At 38.8% G+C, this 20,418-nt stretch overlaps 2 protein-coding genes across 3 annotated transcripts; one reads left to right on the forward strand and one right to left on the reverse strand.

Annotated features, from left to right (window-relative positions):
• The first annotated feature begins 290 nt into the window (after positions 1-290).
• LOC107805292 (uncharacterized) lies at positions 291-11,658 on the forward strand. 2 transcript variants are annotated; one of them, XM_075225670.1, is made up of 7 exons: positions 291-1,191; positions 1,745-1,923; positions 2,593-2,651; positions 2,769-2,897; positions 4,110-4,245; positions 10,808-11,149; positions 11,384-11,658. In XM_075225670.1, exons 1-6 carry the CDS (start codon positions 672-674, stop codon positions 11,132-11,134), a joined length of 1,350 nt encoding a protein of 449 aa, XP_075081771.1. In that variant the 5' UTR covers positions 291-671; the 3' UTR covers positions 11,135-11,149; positions 11,384-11,658. The 2 variants fall into 2 exon arrangements, with proteins under 2 accessions (XP_075081771.1, XP_075081769.1); XM_075225668.1 differs by lacking the exon at positions 11,384-11,658 and having other exon boundaries at positions 10,808-11,311.
• A 5,955-nt stretch (positions 11,659-17,613) lies between these two features.
• On the reverse strand, positions 17,614-19,288 carry LOC107783486 (HMG-Y-related protein A-like). Its single transcript, XM_016604462.2, has 2 exons — positions 19,115-19,288; positions 17,614-18,578 (listed from the first exon to the last, which is right to left on the reverse strand). The coding sequence occupies exons 1-2, from the start codon at positions 19,154-19,156 to the stop codon at positions 18,135-18,137; spliced, it is 486 nt and encodes a 161-aa protein (XP_016459948.1). The 5' UTR covers positions 19,157-19,288; the 3' UTR covers positions 17,614-18,134.
• Between the last annotated feature and the right edge of the window lie 1,130 nt (positions 19,289-20,418).

The following is a 20,418-nucleotide window of genomic DNA, read 5'->3' on the forward strand; positions in this document are numbered from 1 at the left end:
GTTCCTTAACAAAAATTAAATATGACAGATTTTTTTACTATTTTACCATTATTTATATTTTAAGATGTAATCTCTTTACATAAAATATTTACTTGTAATTGTGATATTTATAGTTTTCAAGAACAACTAATATTAATAATAGAATAGGAAAAAAATAATTAATTTAATATAATTTTAGAAACCACATCTAATTTGAGACGGAAGGATAAATGACCTTGTATTTTTTTCTTTTAAATTTGAAACGGGAAGGAGTATTTAAAAATTGTCCGAACAGAAACAGTTGGTGTCCAGCAATGCCGAGGCAAAACTTATTCATCACCAACTAACAATGATGCAGCAGAAGACTTCAAACTTTTCATACAAAAATCAAGAAAAGGAAAAACACATACTTAGACATTAAGACAAGAACCAGAATCAAAATCCTCTCTGTAATATACAGTATACAACACTTTCCCTCACGTCTCTGTCATTCCAATAAAAATCAGTCAATCCTCTCTATCACACACGTGAAACTTCCAGCTACTTCCCCAACTTTCCTTTTGAAAAGACCAAAAGCAATTTTACATTGAGTTCAGTTGCATTAATTGGTTTGATGCCATTAATTTTATTGAGTCGCCTTTGTTTCCTTGCAAAAAAGTTAAGTATCATTTGAGCTCACATAACGGTAACTAATGTCAGTAGCTTGTGGAGCTGAGTGTGTGTTGATTTTAGGTTGTCTCCGTTGGGCATGGAAACGCTGCACGTACACCGGCAATGACGACAGTGATACGTGGCCAACAGCTACCTACGAGGAATTCGAACCAGTTCCACGTATCTGCCGTACAATTCTAGCAGTAAACGAACCAAACCTCCGTAGCCCCAAGTACCCGCCGGAGGGTGGGTACAGGCTAAACCCCGATTGGGTCATTAAACGGGCCACATATGAACAAACATCTGGCAATGCACCTCCGTATTTGATCTACTGTGATCACGAGCACCAAGAGATTGTAGTCGCTATTCGTGGGTTGAATTTACTGAACGAAAGTGATTACAAAGTTTTGTTGGATAATAGGTTGGGGAAACAGATGTTTGATGGAGGGTATGTACATCATGGGTTGTTGAAATCTGCGGTTTGGGTTTTGAATAATGAGTCTGATACTTTGAAGAAGCTTTGGATTGAGAATAGGAAGAGTTACAAGATGATATTTGCAGGTAAATATAGCAAAATAGGCTGGTTGGATTAAATTTTGAGCGAGTTAAAATGGGTCATAATCCAACCTGTTTAACATGAATCAACCTCTTCTTTTTTAATATTTTTTTTTGCATCTTGGAAAAAATGTGAAAAATGTGGAGGGGAGCCTTGATGTAATTGGTAAAGATGCTATCATATGACCAGGACGCGTTCGAGCCGTGAAAATAACCTCTTGCTGAAGCTGCGTACAATAGACCCTCGTGGTCCGGCCCTTTCCCGGACCCATGTATAGCGGGAGCCGAGTGCACTGGGCTGCCCTTTTTTAGCTTAAGTTCTTATAAGTTTGTATAATTTCCAACCTCCAAATGTAATTTTGTATTTTTGGAGTTGGGATGAATTTTTACCCGTCTGGTAGCCTGATAGTTTGATGGGTCATTTCAAGTTCAAGCTGGAGTAAAGTCAACAACAAGTCATCCTACTTTGAACCAATAGTTTAATGGGTCATTTCGAGTTTATCCCAACGGTTGGGCGGATTACGAAAAATTGGTTGATTTTGCCACATCTATTTTGCAGGGCATTCTTTGGGTTCTGGTGTGGCGTCGTTGCTGACAATAATTGTGGCGAATCATAAGGATAGATTAGGGGGAATCCCGAGGAGTCTTTTAAGGTGTTATGCAGTTGCACCAGCGCGGTGCATGTCACTCAACTTGGCTGTTAAGTATGCTGATATAATACACTCTGTGGTATTGCAGGTAAGTGTCGGAAATTAATCCAGAATTTTGAGTCAGTGCGTAGGTAATACACTTTTCACCAGTTATTCTTTTGTGGCAAAGAATGCGGACGTGACACACACTTTGAATATTCAAAAAAAATTATCTTGTATGTAATTCGAATTGATTGGAACTGCCTTCATATGCTGCATTTGCTCATGCAGAGAATGCTTAAATATTGGGAATGTATTCTGGAAGATGTTATTAATAAGTGGTGAGGTGGTCGGTTCAACCGGGAAAAGAGAGATCGACTAGGGACTAATTACTAACGGGTTCAGAGTAATGTAGTAAGTTGATTTAGCTGATAAATATTGGGCATAGGATAATGTAGTCTGCAAATGCTACAAGGAAAGAACCAATTTTTGTAATGAGCAGTTAATCATTCCTTTGATTTACAGTAAAGTTGAATCTTTACTATCTCTTGTTTTTGGAATTTACTGCCAAGAGTGAGAAGTTGAAGACTTGAAGTACATTGAGACAGTTCAACTAGCATCATCTCATCTGTTTTCGGCTGTAAATTTAAGTGCCTCCTGTTATAGATGGCATCTTGATCTATAGGCATTATATATTTATGTGCTAATTTGCCATGAGAAATTCATGAACCATCACATCCAGTGAATTTACAACGTAACCATGACTCTTTCCTAACAGGATGATTTCTTGCCAAGAACAGCCACCCCACTTGAAGATATATTTAAATCCATCTTCTGGTTAGTTTAAATCCACACTCTGTGTGCATAATAAAACTTTCTCTATATTCTCTGATTTCTTGCCGTTGCGTGATTGCTATAATTATCTCTTATACCAGGCATTAATGCTTTCAACAGTTTACCGTGCTTGATATTTTTGGTATGCTTGAGAGATACCTTCATTCCTGAGGGCAGAAAACTCCGAGATCCAAGAAGACTTTATGCACCAGGCCGTATGTATCACATTGTAGAAAGAAAATTCTGCAGGTAAAGCACATTCAGATGAGTGTTGCTAGTGTGCTATGTACTGTCAAAGTAATGCAAACTAGTGAATATGATATAACCTAGCCTCTGTCGGTGTGACTTTCACAGAACCGCCGACCATTGCTTGTGGTCATTGCGTGCTTCGTTTGATTTGTGTTATCTTCCCTCAGTTCTGTGCATGACGAGATCTCATTCCTTTCTAATATTCTGATGTCTTGATTTCCTTGTTTATGTTTCACAACCCGGCTTATAAGTCTATCGAATTGGTGTTGGGGTCTGATGCTTGCCACTATCAACTAGTATGAGTCATCCGAAACATTGTGCTCTTAAGTGGTGTTCGTTCAACTATCGATCTTGACAATATTCTTTGTCCTCATCTTGTTAAATCCACTGATTAGGATATACTAACCCTGACAAATAGAGGCATTGTGTTCCGTTAGTTCCCTGAATTATTGAAGATAGTATAGAACAGTTTCATATGAAATGCATCGGCATCTTTATCTCCTATTAAATAGACGAGTGCAGAATAAAGTTGAACTAATCTCAGTCCTCAGATATTGGTGAATTATTCTCACTAGTTGGACAAGAAGCATTTTAGCCTTATTGCTTTTGTTTCCCTAGTTTGAGTTAATCTTAAAAAATCGTTATCCTCTTCTGTTGTTTTCCCTAAATTGCACCATGAGTTGGTTTAGAGTGGGAGAGATAAGAACCTTTAGTAGTACGAATAGATTCTTGGTTCATTTCTTTCTCTCATGTCCAGGATTTTCAGACTAGCTACCTAACGAATTTCATTATCCGTATGTTTCCTATTTGTGTTTTCTGATGCTACGATGTATTTATTCTCTTCATGTAACTGTCGGCGCTCGCTTAGGCATTTACGATTATTGTACAGACGATGCTACAGCACAATATTTTCAGATGAGACCATGGGGTTTTCCACCATTTTGGCTCTCAACTTTGCCATTTTAGGAAAAAAAACGTTTTTTCCAAGGGTCTTCCGGAAACAGCCTCTCTGTCTTCTTGAAGGTAGGGGTAAGGTCTGTGTACATTCTACCCTCCCCAGACCCCACTTGTGGGATTCACCGGGTTTGTTGTTGTTGTTGTTAGGACGATGTAAAGATTTCCTCTTGGTTATGATATTAGCACTCAGTGTTTATGATATTTTTTCAACAGTGAAGCTTTAATACTCCTGATGTGCAATTTCCTGCTTGACAGATGTGGGAGGTACCCTCCAGATGTTAGAACTGCCATCCCAGTTGACGGAAGATTTGAGCATATCGTGTTGTCACACAATGCTACAGCTGATCATGGAATCATTTGGATCGAAAGAGAATCTGAAAAAGCATTAGCAGTAAGTAGCATCAACATACTTTTTCCTTTGTGAAGGAAGGACTCCAGTTGGTCATCTATGATTTCATTTCGTGGCAAAACACGTTAAGAAGCAAATGCCTTGCTTTCATCACGTGAAAATTTCCAAAGACAAAAGCGTAAACCTAGTCATTTTGTCATTGATAAGAGGAGTGGTTGTCTTCATAAAAGAGAACCAAATATATGTGCTTTTGGACACAAACGGATCTTTTTAAGATTTTATCCCACAAAAAGTTAACAAGACTTTCTGAAATAATCAGTACAGTGAAATGTAGTCAAATGACACTACCTGCATGGAAATTGGAAATAGATTGAGCAAAGGATTTTACCTTTGCTGGAAGATGTAGGTTTTTGCAACAACAGTGTTAACATTGTTTGGATTTGGTCAACATTGTTGAACACTGAAGATTGAAGATGAAGACACAACCAAAATTTGTTATTGAGAGAGAATTGAAAATGTGGAATTTTGCCAAGGTGGAGATTTGTTGAAGTTTGGCAAAATGCCAAAGTCCCACATTGGTTGGGAGTTAAGTTTGGAGGGGATTTTTCCCCTATAAAAGAAGGCCTAATGTTTAGGATTGATACACACCTCTCATTTGCCTTCTCATCTGTTTAAAGCATTTGTATCTTCTCTATTTAGTATTATTTCACTTGTATTTTTGGAGTGAAATAAAATATTGGTTGTGTCCGAGGAGTAGGCAAAATTAGCTGAACCTCGTAAATTCTGGTGTTCCCTTTATTGTTGCTTTATTGTCTTATTTATTATTTGGTGGCTGTCATAATTTTTGGTATAGTAGTTGTGACTTATTCACACTATATACATTTGGCTTCCGCAACAATTGGTATCAGAGCCAAGGTACTGTCTAAGTATGCTCTGTGGTTGCAGCATAGTCTGATCTTCCACATCAGAAAAGATTTATCTTGGTAACTGAGTCAAGGTTCTGTCTGAGTATGCTCTGTAGTTGCAGCTTAGTCTGATCTTCTACATCAGAAAGGAAATAATCTTGATTTGTGTCGTCAGCTATTAAATAATATTTGTGTCAAATATGGGGGACAATAAACAAGAAGAATCTACATCAAGTGTCAACAATACGCCATCATTGGCATCTTCGCTTATGACAAGAATTGTGTCAAATGCGAAATTTGCGGTCGAAATATTTGACGGGTCCGGACATTTTGGGATGTGGCAAGGCGAGGTTCTAGATGTCCTTTTTCAACAAGGGCTAGATCTGGCCATTGAAGAAAAGAAACCAGATGTTATTGGAGAAGAAGATTGGAGAATTATCAACCGTGTTGCTTGCGGTACCATTCGATCCTACCTTGCTAGAGAGCAGAAATATCCATACACAAAGGAAACTTCTGCAAGTAAATTATGGAAAGCACTGGAGGATAAATTTTTGAAGAAAAACAGTCAAAATAAATTGTACATGAAGAAGAGACTGTTTCACTTCACCTATGTTCCTGGTACCACGATGAATAAACATATCACCAGTTTCAATAAGTTGGTCACAGATTTGCAAAATATGGATACAACTTATGATGATGGTGACTTGGCCTTAATGTTGTTGGCGTCACTTCCTGATGAGTACGAGCACCTTGAAACTACTCTACTCCATGGAAATGACGAAATTTCTCTCAGAGAAGTTTGTTCAGCTTTGTACAGCTATGAACAAAGAAAGCGAGAAAAACAGAAGGGCGGAGAAGGAGAAGCACTGTTTGTGAGGGGTCGTCCTCAAAATCAAACGAGGACAAAGAAGGGAAGATCCAAGTCAAGATCCAGACCCAGCAAAGATGAATGTGCCTTTTGTCGAGAAAAAGGGCACTGGAAGAAAGACTGTCCGAAGTTGAAGAATAAGGCCAAACATAACAATGGAAAGGCTATTATGGATTCAAATGTAGTTGATTGTGATGATTCAGACTTCTCATTAGTTACAACAGAGTCATCAACATCATCAGACATATGGTTGATGGACTCGGCTTGTAGCTATCATATGTGTCCCAACAGGGACTGGTTCGTGGAATTTCAAGAAGGAGAATATGGAGTCATCCATACAGCGGATAACAGCCCTCTTACCTCATATGGCATTGGTTCAATACGATTAAGGAACCATGATGGAATGATCAGAACATTGATAGATGTTCGATATGTACCGGATTTGAAGAAGAATCTCATCTCTGTGGGAGCCCTAGAATCAAAAGGGTTCAAAATCATTGCAGAAAATGGAGTGATGAGAGTATGCTCCGGTGCACTAGTGGTAATGAAGGCTAATCGGAAGAATAATAATATGTACCGCTATCGTGGCAGTACAGTTATTGGGACAGCGACAGTAACATCCAGTGACGACAAAGAGGCAGAAGCAACCAAGCTATGGCACATGCGCTTGGGACATGCTGGAGGAAAATCCTTGAAAACTCTATCAGATCAAGGATTGTTAAAAGGAGTAAAGGCTTGCAACTTGGAGTTTTGTGAGCATTGTGTTAAAGGGAAACAGACAAGGGTTAAATTTGGTACAGCGATCCATAATACTAAAGGCATTTTGGATTATGTACACTCTGATGTTTGGGGTCCTTCCAAAACACCTTCATTGGGTGGGAAGCACTATTTTGTAACCTTTGTTGATGATTTTTCCCGAAGAGTATGGGTGTATACAATGAAGAGCAAAGATGAAGTGTTGGGAATTTTTCTCAAATGGAAGATGATGGTGGAGAATCAGACAGGCAGGAGAATCAAGTGTATTCGCACAGACAATGGAGGTGAATACAAAAATGATCATTTCAATAAGGTCTGTGAAAATGATGGCATCATCCGACACTTCACTGTTAGACATACACCACAACAGAATGGAGTGGCAGAACGTATGAACCGGACCTTGCTAGAGAAGGTACGGTGTATGTTGTCCAATGCTGGCTTGGGCAAAGAATTTTGGGCTGAGGCAATTACATATGCATGCCACCTCATTAATCGTCTATCATCTGCTGCTATTGATGGCAAAACACCATTTGAAAAATGGTACGGAAAACCTGCTGTAGATTATAACTCTTTGCACGTGTTTGGCTCAACTACATATTATCATATGACGGAGTCAAAATTGGATCCAAGGGCAAAGAAGGCTATTTTTATGGGAATTACTTCTGGAGTCAAAGGATATCGCTTATGGTGTCCTATGACAAAGAAAGTAATGTTCAGCAGAGATGTTACCTTTGATGAATTTGCTATGGTAAATAAGGTAACAAAAGATACCAAACAAAATGAAGGTGCTTCTAAGCAGGTGGAGTTTGAGGGAAAATTTATTTTTCCTACACAAGAAGCAGAGGAGGAAACAAATGAAGATTACCCTCTGGAAGGAGAGCCAGTAGAGGAGATTCCAACTCAGGAATCTCAACAACAACTTGAATCAATAGCAACCAGCAGGCCAAAAAGAACAATAACGAAACCTGTTCGTCTCATAGAGACGGTTGCTTGTGCAACCTCAATTGTAGCTGATGATGTTCCTACTACTTACAAAGACGCTGTCCAAAGTTCAGAAGAAGATAAGTGGAGGATTGCCATGAATGATGAAATACAGTCCCTTCATCAGAATCATACATGGAGATTGGCCAATCTCCCGAAGGGAAAGAAAGCAATTGGGTGCAAATGGGTATTTGCAAAGAAAGAAGGATTTCCTAACCAATTAGATGTTCGCTACAAAGCAAGATTGGTGGCCAAAGGATATGCTCAAAAGGAGAGAATTGATTACAATGAAGTGTTTTCTCCAGTTGTAAAACATTCCTCCATTAGAATTATGTTGGCTTTGGTAGCACAATTGGATTTGGAACTAGTTCAAATGGATGTAAAAACTGCGTTTTTACATGGAAACTTGGAGGAGGAAATCTACATGACTCAGCCAGAAGGATTCAAAGTTGCTGGAAAAGAAAATATGGTGTGCAAACTTGAAAAATCGTTGTACGGATTGAAACAATCTTCTAGACAATGGTACAAGCGATTTGACGAGTTTATGTTGCGGCAAGGGTACAAGAGAAGCAAATACGATCATTGTGTGTATTTGCACAAGCTTAAAGATGGTTCCTTTGTATATCTTCTCCTATATGTTGATGATATGTTGATAGCTTCCAAGAATTTGGAAGAAATTGATAAGTTGAAGATTCAACTGAAGAACGAGTTCGAGATGAAGGATTTGGGTGAGGCAAAGAAAATTCTTGGCATGGAGATAATTAGAGATAGACGTTCAAAGAAACTCTGTTTATCTCAAAAGGAATATTTGAAGAGAGTACTTCAACGTTTTGGCATAGATGACAAGACTAAGCCAGTTAGTACTCCACTTGCTTCCCATTTTAAGCTAAGTACTACTATGTCGCCAATGGATGAAGCTGAACGAGAGTATATGTCAAAGGTACCATACACAAATGTTGTTGGTAGCTTGATGTATGCAATGGTTTGCACAAGGCCTGACATTTCACAAGCTGTTGGAGTTATTAGCAGATATATGCACAATCCAGGGAAGGAGCATTGGCAAGCTGTGAAGTGGATTCTACGGTATATTCATAATACTGTAGATGTCGGGTTAGTTTTTGAGCAGGAAGACAATCAGTCTGTAGTTGGATATTGTGACTCAGATTTTGCGGGTGATATGGACAAACGAAGATCAACTACTGGTTATGTGTTTACTTTTGCAAAGGCACCAGTTAGTTGGAAGTCTACTTTGCAGTCAACAGTTGCTTTGTCTACAACAGAGGCAGAGTACATGGCTATTACAGATGCTGTGAAAGAGGCAATTTGGCTTCAAGGATTGCTAAAGGAGCTTGGTGTTGAACAAAAAGGTATCACAATTTTTTGTGATAGTCAAAGTGCTATTCAATTAGCGAAGAACCAAGTTTATCATGCAAGGACGAAGCACATTGATGTTCGGTATCATTTCGTACGAGAAGTCATAGAAAAAGGTGGAGTCACGGTGAAGAAAATTCATACTACAGAGAATCCTGCTGATATGCTGACAAAGGTGGTGACTGCGGTCAAGTTTCAACATTGTTTGGATTTGATCAACATTGTTGAACACTGAAGATTGAAGATGAAGACACAACCAAAATTTGTTATTGAGAGAGAATTGAAAATGTGGAATTTTGCCAAGGTGGAGATTTGTTGAAGTTTGGCAAAATGCCAAAGTCCCACATTGGTTGGGAGTTAAGTTTGGAGGGGATTTTTCCCCTATAAAAGAAGGCCTAATGTTTAGGATTGATACACACCTCTCATTTGCCTTCTCATCTGTTTAAGGCATTTGTATCTTCTCTCTTTAGTATTATTTCACTTGTATTTTTGGAGTGAAATAAAATATTGGTTGTGTCCGAGGAGTAGGCAAAATTAGCTGAACCTCGTAAATTCTGGTGTTCCCTTTATTGTTGCTTTATTGTGTTATTTATTATTTGGTGGCTGTCATAATTTTTGGTATAGTAGTTGTGACTTATTCACACTATATAGATTTGGCTTCCGCAACACCTTTTTGGGAGCGATTCCATAGAAGTTTAAATTGTGGGTAACATATGGTAATTTGCGTGTATGAACTTATGGCTTGGTCGCGTCCCCTTGCCTTCCATTCTTTAAGTCTAGAAATACTCTACTCCATCTGTATTACGTGCTGATATGATGGATCTAGAATGTCTTCCAGCTCAGTTCCAGTGAAATCTTTCAATGTTAAGATCCTGAAATGCATAGTGGCAAAACCGGTGTATAGTCATCCGTGCTATATTTCTGCATGCTTGCAAGTCATTGTTGTCTTCTTTCAGTGGTTACCAGTGTTGTGAAGAGCGTGAAGTAAGGAAAATCGCTTTTCGCTTAAAGCGTGAACCGAGAAGCGAAGCGCTCACTTTTTTGAAGTGAAGTGGAATTTTAAAAAAAATACTGTATAGACAACATATGTTACACATGTAACTACATACAACAAATATAACTACCAATGCTAAAATATTGGCAGTGAGACTAAGGACAAAAGATGAAGAACTGAAGAAAAAAATTGGCAGCATTTCGCTGCAATTTTAAGACTGAAACGAAAATGAAGAAGAAAAACTGAAGGGCAAAAAAGATTTGGCAGCATTTCGCTGCTATTTTAAGCACTGAAATGAGAAGAAGAAGAAGACCACTTCAACCTGCCTATTACGCTTCACCCTACAGAAGCAACACAGTGGCGGCCTCGCTTCGCTTCATGCTTAAAGCGCTAAAGCGAGCGCTTTTCACAACTGGTGGTTACGTTTATCGAACAATCAACTATGTCTCAATCCTCAATCAGTTGGGGTTAGCTATATGAATCCTCGTTTGCAAATCCAGGATTTAAACTTTATGGTTTCAACCTCTAAGGTTTTTAGCATGAAACTCATTGTATTTTTAAAGTTATAAGTTCATATCTACTATGTGTTGTAATTTTAGTGGATTTTACACACAAATTTATGTTCTGCATTGAAAGTACCGGGTCTGAACCCGGTACTCCTATGCTACATCCCCCCCTGCTCATGTGTCGGACGAATTTTGATCTAGTTAAGCAAACTCTTCCTTGCAGAGACTTAAGGAGGCTAGTGCTGAGACCACTACGACTCCCCCCAAAGTGCAGAAAATTGAAAGGCTGAAGACATTAGAAAAAGAACACAAGGATGCACTCGAAAGAGCTGTCAGTTTAAACATACCACACGCTGTGGACGCAGATGAAGAGGAATCCGCGGAGAGTATAACTGAGGAGTCATCTCAGAAACAGGAGGAAGATGCAATGACAAACAAAGCGCAGTGCAGTGATGCAAGAACTAACTGGGATGAAGTAGTTGAGAAGCTTTTCAATAGAGATGAAAGTGGGAAATTACGATTAAAGAGAGATGCAACTGGTCCCGATTAACAACTCTGTTCCAAGGTGCTTTTTCTCTCTTCTTTTTTATGATGGCTATGTATGAAATCGTCATAATTCTTTATTATCCATACCCCCCTGTACAATATCTTCTTTTTTGTATATCAACCACCACAATGTACAATCTGAAGCCCCATCAAAAGTGCAGTTGCAAATTCTTTTGTGCAATAGTTTTGCGTCGTGTAATTATGTTCATGAATTCATAAATGTTCATTTAGCATTCTGATGCCATTCCCTCAGTTTGTCATTGTATGGGTCCAAATTTGAACACCCATGACCATCGACGAGTACGACGAAACGACGAGTTCCCCATAACCTGACGCCTTGCAGAGGACGACCTTGAGACAAATAAGAGATTGTACGACTCTTGTAATATATAGGCCCGTTAGGGGATACTAAGAATATTCCTTCGAATATTCCTTATAATCTATCTTTTACAGCTTAGAGGAGACTCACTCCCTATATATATAGCGAACCATAACTTTGTAAGGGGGGATTCAGAATATCGGCTATTATTCTACTTATGAATGAGAAGTGTTCTTGAAAGGATTTTATTGATTCAGATCTATAAAGAAATCTTATTACCCATCTTCTCCTTACCTATCTTCCAATCTAGAGATTATTATACTTAGCTAAGATTTAACCCTTCAATTTTGATTGATTTGTTCAAAAAAGTTTCGATATCTTTTGAGTCAAACAATTTGGCGCCGTCTGTGGGGATTTCTATAGCTGAAATCGTAGTTTTCATCTAGATTCTTGAAAGAAATAATCACTTTTCTTTAGCTTCATAAAGGCTAACAATGGCGGGAAAGGGAGAAACAAGGCTAAAGGCAATAGTAGGTGTCACAAACAACCTCCTGAATTCCCTCAACGAAGCCAGTGGAGAAGACAACAAAAATGCAACACCAAGTGTTACACCTGAGGGAGAGATCTCACCTCCCTCGCACGAGGATCTAACGATCTTGCGCGAGAGGAAAACCTCAACATCCGCAGCAGGAGAAGCGCCACCGGCCGTGAAAAGGCTATTAGAAGAATGGTTGACAAACACCTTGAGCAGCATGCTCGAGAAACCCGTTCAGAGAGATATCGAAGACATATTACCTGCAGAAACCGCAGTTGTTGCCGATGAGCCAGACACTAAACGAACAGGTAACACCCGTACTGTTGTTGATGCATGCAACAATGCACTTACGACCATCTTAAAGAAAATGGAAGAGATGGAAAACGAGAACAAAACACTCCGCGACCAGATGAAGGAACATCAGGAAAGGGTTGATAAAATACCAGGCGCTCCAAAGTTGTTACCAAAACGCGATGTAGGCTGATTCGTCGAACAACCATATAGCGAAGGGGCAGCTCCCCACTATTCCGAAGACCTTCAAAATGCCGCCATATTTAAAAATATATGATGGCACTACGGACCCGGAGGATCACTTAATCCATTACGTTACCGCAGTAAAAGGTAACGATCTATCAAAGGAACAGGTGTCGTCTGTACTGCTGAAAAAGTTCGGCGAAACTCTGACAAGGGGAGCATTGACATGGTATTCCTAACTACCAGCGCGATCGATATCAACGTTCGAAGAGATGGCAGATAAGTTCGCCACCGCTCACGCGGGGGCGAAAAAGGCAGAGGCTAGGGTCAACGATATCTTCGCCGTCAGGCAAACCACGGGCGAGGGACTTCGGGATTTCCTAGCCCGATTCAACAGGGTAAGGATGAGCCTACCGAACGTGTCAGAAGGGATGGCAATAGCAGCCTTTCAAAATGGGCTGAATAGAAACGGGTCCAAGTAGACTCATGAAGTACCCCTACTACATGGGAAGAGATCCATAATGCCTATTGCGCCGAAGTGAGAGTAGATGAGGATGACCTGAACGGTCCGCTCCAGCGATTAACATCAGTCCAAACCGAGACAAGGAGAGATCGCCGCAATGACGGTCGAAGGGATTAACTACCATGTTTCAACCGAGAAAGGCACCAGCCCTATATCCGAACACCCAATCCCCCTCCTCCACAACATGCAGACGTCGCGCCTCGACACATCCCCCCCCCCTCGAAACGAAAGAGGTATGCCTCCACTGTTATCTGCTCATAACTTTTGTGTTTTTCCTTCAGAAATTGTGTACGCACTGGAAAAGCTCGGCACGAAGGTGCAGTGGCCGCAAAAGATAAAGTCGGATCCGAGCACCAAGAGATCGAACGTTCTATGTGAATTCCACCAGGAAAGAGGAAACAATACCGAAGACTGCATAGGTCTGCTACAAGAAGTGGTAAGAATGTTAAAACCAAGGATACGTGAAAGAACTGCTGAGCAACCAAGGAAGGGCCAACTTCACTCGTGGACGCGATCAACCTCAAGGACCTCCAAAACCACCATCACCAGCTCGTACTATACAAATAATCATTGGCGGCAGCAACGACACGATAATCAACCATGTGAAATTCACCACCACACATAAATTCAAACGGACGGTTGCCCACAAACGGTATGACGACCTCAAAGACAGTATCATTTTTGATAAGTCGGATACCGACGTTTTGTCTGTCCCTCACTATGATGCTTTGGTTATAACTTTACGCATCGCAGATACCGATGTAAAAAGAATAACGATGTATGACGAAAGCGACGTGTGTATTGTTCACCCACGAGTTCTCATGCAGATGAGTCTCGAGGATAAAATAATACCGCATTGTATAACACTAACGGGTTTTAATAACGCAGTGGAACGAACCTCTGGGGAAATAGTGCTGCCCGTCCTGGCATGAGGAGTCACCCTGGAAACGTCATTCCACGTCATGAACCAAGAAACAACCTACAATGCCATCATAGGACGACCATGGATACACGCCATGCGCGCCGTCCCGTCGAGTTTCTATCAAGTAATCAAATTTCCCACCCCATGGGAGATATTCAGCATCCGAGGCGAGCCACGCACCGCCCAAGAATGCTACCGGATAGCCCAAGATTGCACACACATCAAACAACTAAAAGGGGAAAGTGCGGAGGCATAACAATCAGTCATGTCGGGAACCAAACCCGACGCACAAGTAAAAGCCATCAAAGACCCGGACGTCAAAGAAGCTTGCAAAGCAACAGTAGAAGATCTTGATCCCATTCAACTAGACAATACCGATAGCAGGAAAAAGGCTTATGTCGGACACAACCTCTCGGAACCAGGTAAATATCGTGAGTTCTTAACTAACAACGCCGATTTATTTGCATTTTCTCACTCAAATATGCCAGGAATCCCAAGGGATATCGCCACACACATGCTGAACGTTGATCCTCTTTACCCGCCGATATGGCAAATGAGGAGAAAGTTCAATGCCACCATCAATGAGGCGGTCAGCGAGGAGGTTGATAAATTACTCGCCAATGGTTCCATTAGAGAGTCGAAATACCCCCAATGGGTCGCCAATGTGGTCATGGTAAAAAAGAAGAACGGGAAATGGCGGATGTGTGTTGACTTCACCGACTTGAACAAAGCATGCACGAAAGATTCCTTTCCATTACCGCACATCGATCAGCTCATCGACGCAACAGCGGGGCACGAATAACTGAGCTTTTTGGACACCTATTCCAGTTACAACCAAATTCTAATGGCTGAAGAAGATCAAGAAAAGACCACTTTCATCAGTCACCGAGGAACGTACTGATACAAGGTAATGCCGTTCAGACTCAAGAATGCGGGGGCGACATATCAAAGGTTAGTCACCAAGATGTTCAAAGAACAACTCAGTAAGACCATGGAGGTTTACATCGACGACATGCTAGTAAAATCGACAAAGAAAGAGGATCACATCGGCCATCTGAAGGAGGTCTTCGAGATATTGAGGCAATACGGGATGAAGCTGAATCCCGAAAAATACGTCTTCGACATAACTTCAGGAAAGTTCCTTGGTTTTCTAGTGTCATAAAGGGGTATCGAGGTCAACCCGGACCAGATTAGAGCCATCGATGGAATACCGTAGGTACTGGCCAGCAAAAAGCAGGTGCAAAAATTAACAGGATGAATAGTCGCCCTGTCGAGGTTCATTTCACGATTATCGGATAGATGCCATAAATTCTACAATGCGCTAAGGAAAGACCACAGACTGCAATGGAATGCAGAATGCGTCGACGCCTTGAGAAAACTGAAAGCGTATCTATCTTCGCCACCCCTACTCGTCAAGGCAGACATAGGTGAATGTCTACTTGTGTATCTAGCGGTCTCTGAAGTTGCGGTAAGCGCAGTCTTGGTCCGCAAAAACGAAGGTACGCAATCTCCGATTTACTATATCAGCAAAACCTTAATCGATACCGAAACAAGGTACCCTCACCTTGAAAAACTAGCTTTGGCATTCAAATAGCACGGTCTAGCCAGTTTTCAGACTGGTCATTCAAAAATAGCCAGCGTTTACCAAGTCAATGAAAAATAGCCACTATTTTGCTGCAATAGAGACCGGTCCAACATAATATATTGGAGTTCGGTGCACCTGTGTATGAACTTCCAGCATATTATGCTGGACCGGTATACTTTGCTAGCTCCAGTATAATATACTGAAAACTGGAGCACCGGTGCTCCAAACTCCAGTATATTATGCCGGACTGGTATATTATACTGGAACTCCAGTATATTATGCTGGAGCATTTTTCCGGATTTTAAACAGTTTTTTCGTTCCCATTTATCTTTACATGAAAGTGGCTAAATTTCGATTACTTTTGAAACCGGACTATTTTTGAACGACCATTTGTAAATCTGACTATTCTTAAATTTTTCCCTAATAAAAAGGCAGCACAGTGCACTAAAGCAAATGACACTACTGTTTGAATTGCAACCTCTTGGCCGTTGAATTGTTATTAAAAGCAAATGACACTACTGTTTGAATTGCAACCTCTTGGCCGTTGAATTGTTCATTTAGGAAGGTAGGAAAGTATTCATTCGGACCCTCTATGATATTGAATATGGATTAATCGGATTAATGTGTATGTAATACCAGATAGTTATATCAAAAAAAAAAAAAAATTGAACAAGTGAATGGCAATATCCAAACAATGGTGCTACTCTCTGGTCCTTGTATGTCAACATAAAGCACAACTTTGGCAAGATTCTACAGCTGTACTAAGACAAGACCATAATGATGGACCATTATGTTGTCACAGCATCCTACTGCAGTTTCTGTTGAAAAGATGAGCATTAAACTAGGGGTGGTCCTGATTCTTGACATGTGCCAATTTCCCAACTTTACCCCCTTGTCAAAATTTATTGATTTCATATTTCTGTTGAATGTCTACTTTTGCTACTGATTTCAAACTATACTTGATAAAGTAGGTCATTAACCAAGAAACAGAATGGACTAAGCTAATTCAAAGACACTCTTCACTTAGTGCAGAAAATGGCAGAAATAGAACACCATAAACGGTGGTTTTTAACTTTTGGCGATGGGGCGATCAGTTGATCAATAGACAAACTTAAGGTCAAAAGTTAAAAGTTTTGGACGTTGATCAAGTGATCTGCCTCAAATGTCAAAAGTTCAAGACCAGCTTCTTTCAATGTTATTTGTGTCATTGGCCCCACTTAGTGTGATATAATACTATTCGTTTTGAGCCAAACTAATTTTTTCTAAAATTCCGCAAAGTATCCCTACCTTATATATAGCTTTCTTCTTTTTTATCAACTTTCAATATGATACTTTATTCATACATTCAATATATAAACTCTGCAAACACGAACTTACAAATTCTAGATTCGCTTCTTCTGAGTGACACTCTCAAATATTCTTCATTGCATCCAATCACAGCTTCCACCACCAAGAAGTTTTGACCCTTTAACTCATATACAAACACGCATAAGAAGATTCCAACAATCTGCTGCTCCCACTAGGAGGCATCAAAGGACTTGTCCTAATAGATCAGGATTCCAACCTTAAGTGGGACCTTAACTGCCTTAGATAAAGACATGATTATAGTAACAATTTTTATATGGATAAGAGATAATGTCTCCATATAGAGACAATCTAGTTCTTACACATTATGTCTCTTGTCCAACAAAACCTGTTAATTCATGACCTTTTAATCCACTACAATGTCTTCATCTCATTATCCTCTTATCCAATAATATTCTTTTATTTTTTTCCCACTTGAGCTCCATTAGAAACTCACTTTAGCAGTTACCATCAATAACTAACTCCAAATCACCAGTGTACTATATTCTCAATAACTACGCCTCAGCCCAAACAATCAAACTTCAAAAAGTTTGAAAAATATTTAATTATAAGACTCAAAAGTCTTTTTTAAAAAGTATGGTGGCATCCAATAATTCAACTTCTACTAATTCATCAAATAACCTAATACTACAACACAAAAGCACGAGTCATGATGAATTTGCCCAACAAAAGTATATGGCTCATGCTAATCTTGTAATCAATCATACCTTTGGGACAAGTTAGAACTCAAAACTAAGATACTTCAATGGTAAAAGGACAGTTTCAAAAAGATGCATTCTAATTTTAACATATAGATAACAGAGTGAAAAGTGCAGCAATTACACATAGTAACAAGGATTACAGATCTCTCTACAGTGAATCTTGAACAAAGAGCTAAACACATACACAATCCTACTAGAACTACAGAAAGTAATAATCCACTACATGTGAGGCATTAACCAAGAGGAGATCATACTAATAAAAGGGCTGCAACACTAAGCTACCACTGCACGCAAGATTTGAGAAAGAGTCGGACCACATCAGTCTACTGATAGCAAACAGGATTTGACAGGATTCGAGAAAGAACCAAACCACATCAGTCTACTGGTCACGGTCTTACATTACATTTCTACAAGAGACTACTTGTACCGCTTTGAATCCCTAACCCCTGGTCACACGACAACAAGTCTGACAAAAGCGAATACTAATACCTAAACAAAAAGAAAAATAAGACAACTAAGTCATAACTAGAGTCATCACCATCAACAGATCTAGTCCAACAATAAGCCTACAATTTATTTTTCAGCTTTCCTCAACATCATCATCATCTTGTGCAGGCTGTGGCCTAACTTTCCTAGGCCTACCCCTAGGCCTCCCTGTGGAATTTGGGGCTGCAGGTGTTGGCTTTGGCTTCTTTGAAGTAGGTGGTGCATTGGGATCTTTTCTTGGCCTTCCTCTTGGCCTTGGTGATGCAATTTCTGCAGATTCTGCACCAGGTGGTAAAGGAACTTTTGGCTTTGGTGGTCTGCCTCTACCCCTTTTCTGAGGAACATCTGAACCAGGTTTAATGTAATTGTTCTTAAGGAAAATGAGCTCTCCAGTTTGCTTCATGTTGTCCAAATGTAAAGTTAGAAACTCTGAATGATCTTTACCCAGATCTCCATATTTTGATTCAATGTAAGTAGATATTGATGACTTGTTTGAACCCCCTTCTTGATTTAGTGCTTCAATGGCTTCATATATCATCTGTTAAAACAAAACCCAAATCTTTATTTTTGAAATTCTTGTGTTTTTTTCTTTTTCAAGAAACAAACATGCAGATCTGTTAAAAAAAGCATTCCTGATATCATATATGTTCATGTGGGAGCCATTAAAACAGTAAAAATAGTAACTTTAAACTGCTGATTTTTTCTTCTTTTACAAAAAAATTCTAGGGAATTGAGCAACAATTGCAAAAACTCAAACTTTACAAGCACTAAGTCCTGAAGAATTAGAGAAATATTAAGTGAATTACCCATAACAAAGGCAAAAGGCTAGAATTTTTTTTTCTTGTTTATATTACAATGAGGGTTAAAGGGTTCTTGCATGTAACTTTAAAGATTACATCTTTCATCAAGAATTAAGAAAAAAATCACTGAAATATGGGTAAAAAAATCATTTTTTTTGTGTTTGTTTGAAAATATAAGACTTTAGGGGTATAATTCTGATCTAAAAATGTTAAAAAATGAGATGCAAAAAAAAAATGAAAAAAGCAAAAAGGGAAAGTTGAAAGCTTGGTTTACCTCAGGGTATGATGGAGGTTTGTTGAAGCTTTCAGTTGCCATGGCACACACAAACACACAGTGAAAAAGAGAGAAAGAGAGAGAGAGAGATGTCCCTACAAAGAAAGAAGAGTGTCAGCTTCAAAAGCACAGTAGAAAATTGCTACTCAAAAACTAGGAATCAAAGAACTAAAGAGAGAATATCTGAACCAGAAAAAAAACAAAGTATACTAAATGAGCGGTTGAAGATTATGGATTGGAACAAAATCCAACGGTTAAGAATCTTACTTACATTGTGTTACGAGGATATATGACGTGGCTTTCTTTTTTGTCTTTTTGGGATTCAACAATGGGCTATAACTTTAATGAAGGGATCTTTACACAAATAGCCAGCTATATTAATTCTTTACTTTTTCTAGCCATATACATAGATTATATATTGATTATACACAATTATACACATGTAACATATAAATTATACATATATTATACATTCATCGGCTATTTATAGTTTAAGTAGTAGGGTGAGCAGTTATTTGGGTTAATTCCATCTCATAATAGGACGAACGTTATCATAGTGCAGCCCACTTAGAAAGGCCCGTTCCTTTTGTTTCACTAAAATAGGAGAAAGTACACAAATAACCATTTTAGAGCTGCTATTTAGGAATTAGCCAATACTTATATTTTGAAAATTTGAATTAAAATTTTAATTTCAGGACACAAAGTCCTGAAAAACTGAAATTCAGGATCCATTGGATAATTCCTAAATAGAAGTACTCTAGAATAACTATTTGGTGTCATTTTTTTACAATAAAATAAATATTTTTCGAGTAAGTTATTCTAATATTTAGTTACCATATTAAAATGAAAAAATGACTTTCCTCGCTTTTAGGCTAAAGTCATTTTTCGAAGAACAACTTTGATTTTAACTTCATTACTAGTATAAAATTTATTTAGACTGTATATAAGTTAAATCATTGCGGATAAATCGAGGGCAAGAGATTAATTATACAAGCGTTTACTATAAAAAAAAAATAGGGATATAAAAGGAAAGAACTTTTTTTTAGATATTTAAATAAAATAATTGTTTGACTTACTTAAAAATGGGCAGTATGAATAGTTTTCTAACGTGTGAATTGCAATTGAATTGACAAGGAAAATACTACAAGTAGAAGATAAAAAAAAACTTAATTTTTTTTCACTTGCTTATAGAATAATATTGACAGTTCCTATAATAGTTGCCTCAGTGAAAAAAAAATTAAAATTAATAAAGTTTATCTAAGATCAATAGTGTCTTAGAAAAGACTAAATATTGGTTATATTAT

This window comes from Nicotiana tabacum, chromosome 11, assembly GCF_000715075.1.
Source record: "Nicotiana tabacum cultivar K326 chromosome 11, ASM71507v2, whole genome shotgun sequence".
Classification (NCBI taxonomy): domain Eukaryota; kingdom Viridiplantae; phylum Streptophyta; class Magnoliopsida; order Solanales; family Solanaceae; genus Nicotiana; species Nicotiana tabacum.

Coding starts and splice junctions, on each gene's coding strand:
- LOC107805292 (XM_075225670.1), top strand. CDS start 672: ATGTCAGTAGCTTGTGGAGCTGAGTGTGTGTTGATTTTAGGTTGTCTC. Junction 1,924..2,592: donor TACACTCTGTGGTATTGCAG/GTAAGTGTCGGA, acceptor CTTTCCTAACAG/GATGATTTCTTGCCAAGAAC. Junction 2,898..4,109: donor GTAGAAAGAAAATTCTGCAG/GTAAAGCACATT, acceptor CCTGCTTGACAG/ATGTGGGAGGTACCCTCCAG.
- LOC107783486 (XM_016604462.2), bottom strand. CDS start 19,156: ATGGCAACTGAAAGCTTCAACAAACCTCCATCATACCCTGAG. Junction 18,579..19,114: donor AACCTCCATCATACCCTGAG/GTAAACCAAGCT, acceptor TTGTTTTAACAG/ATGATATATGAAGCCATTGA.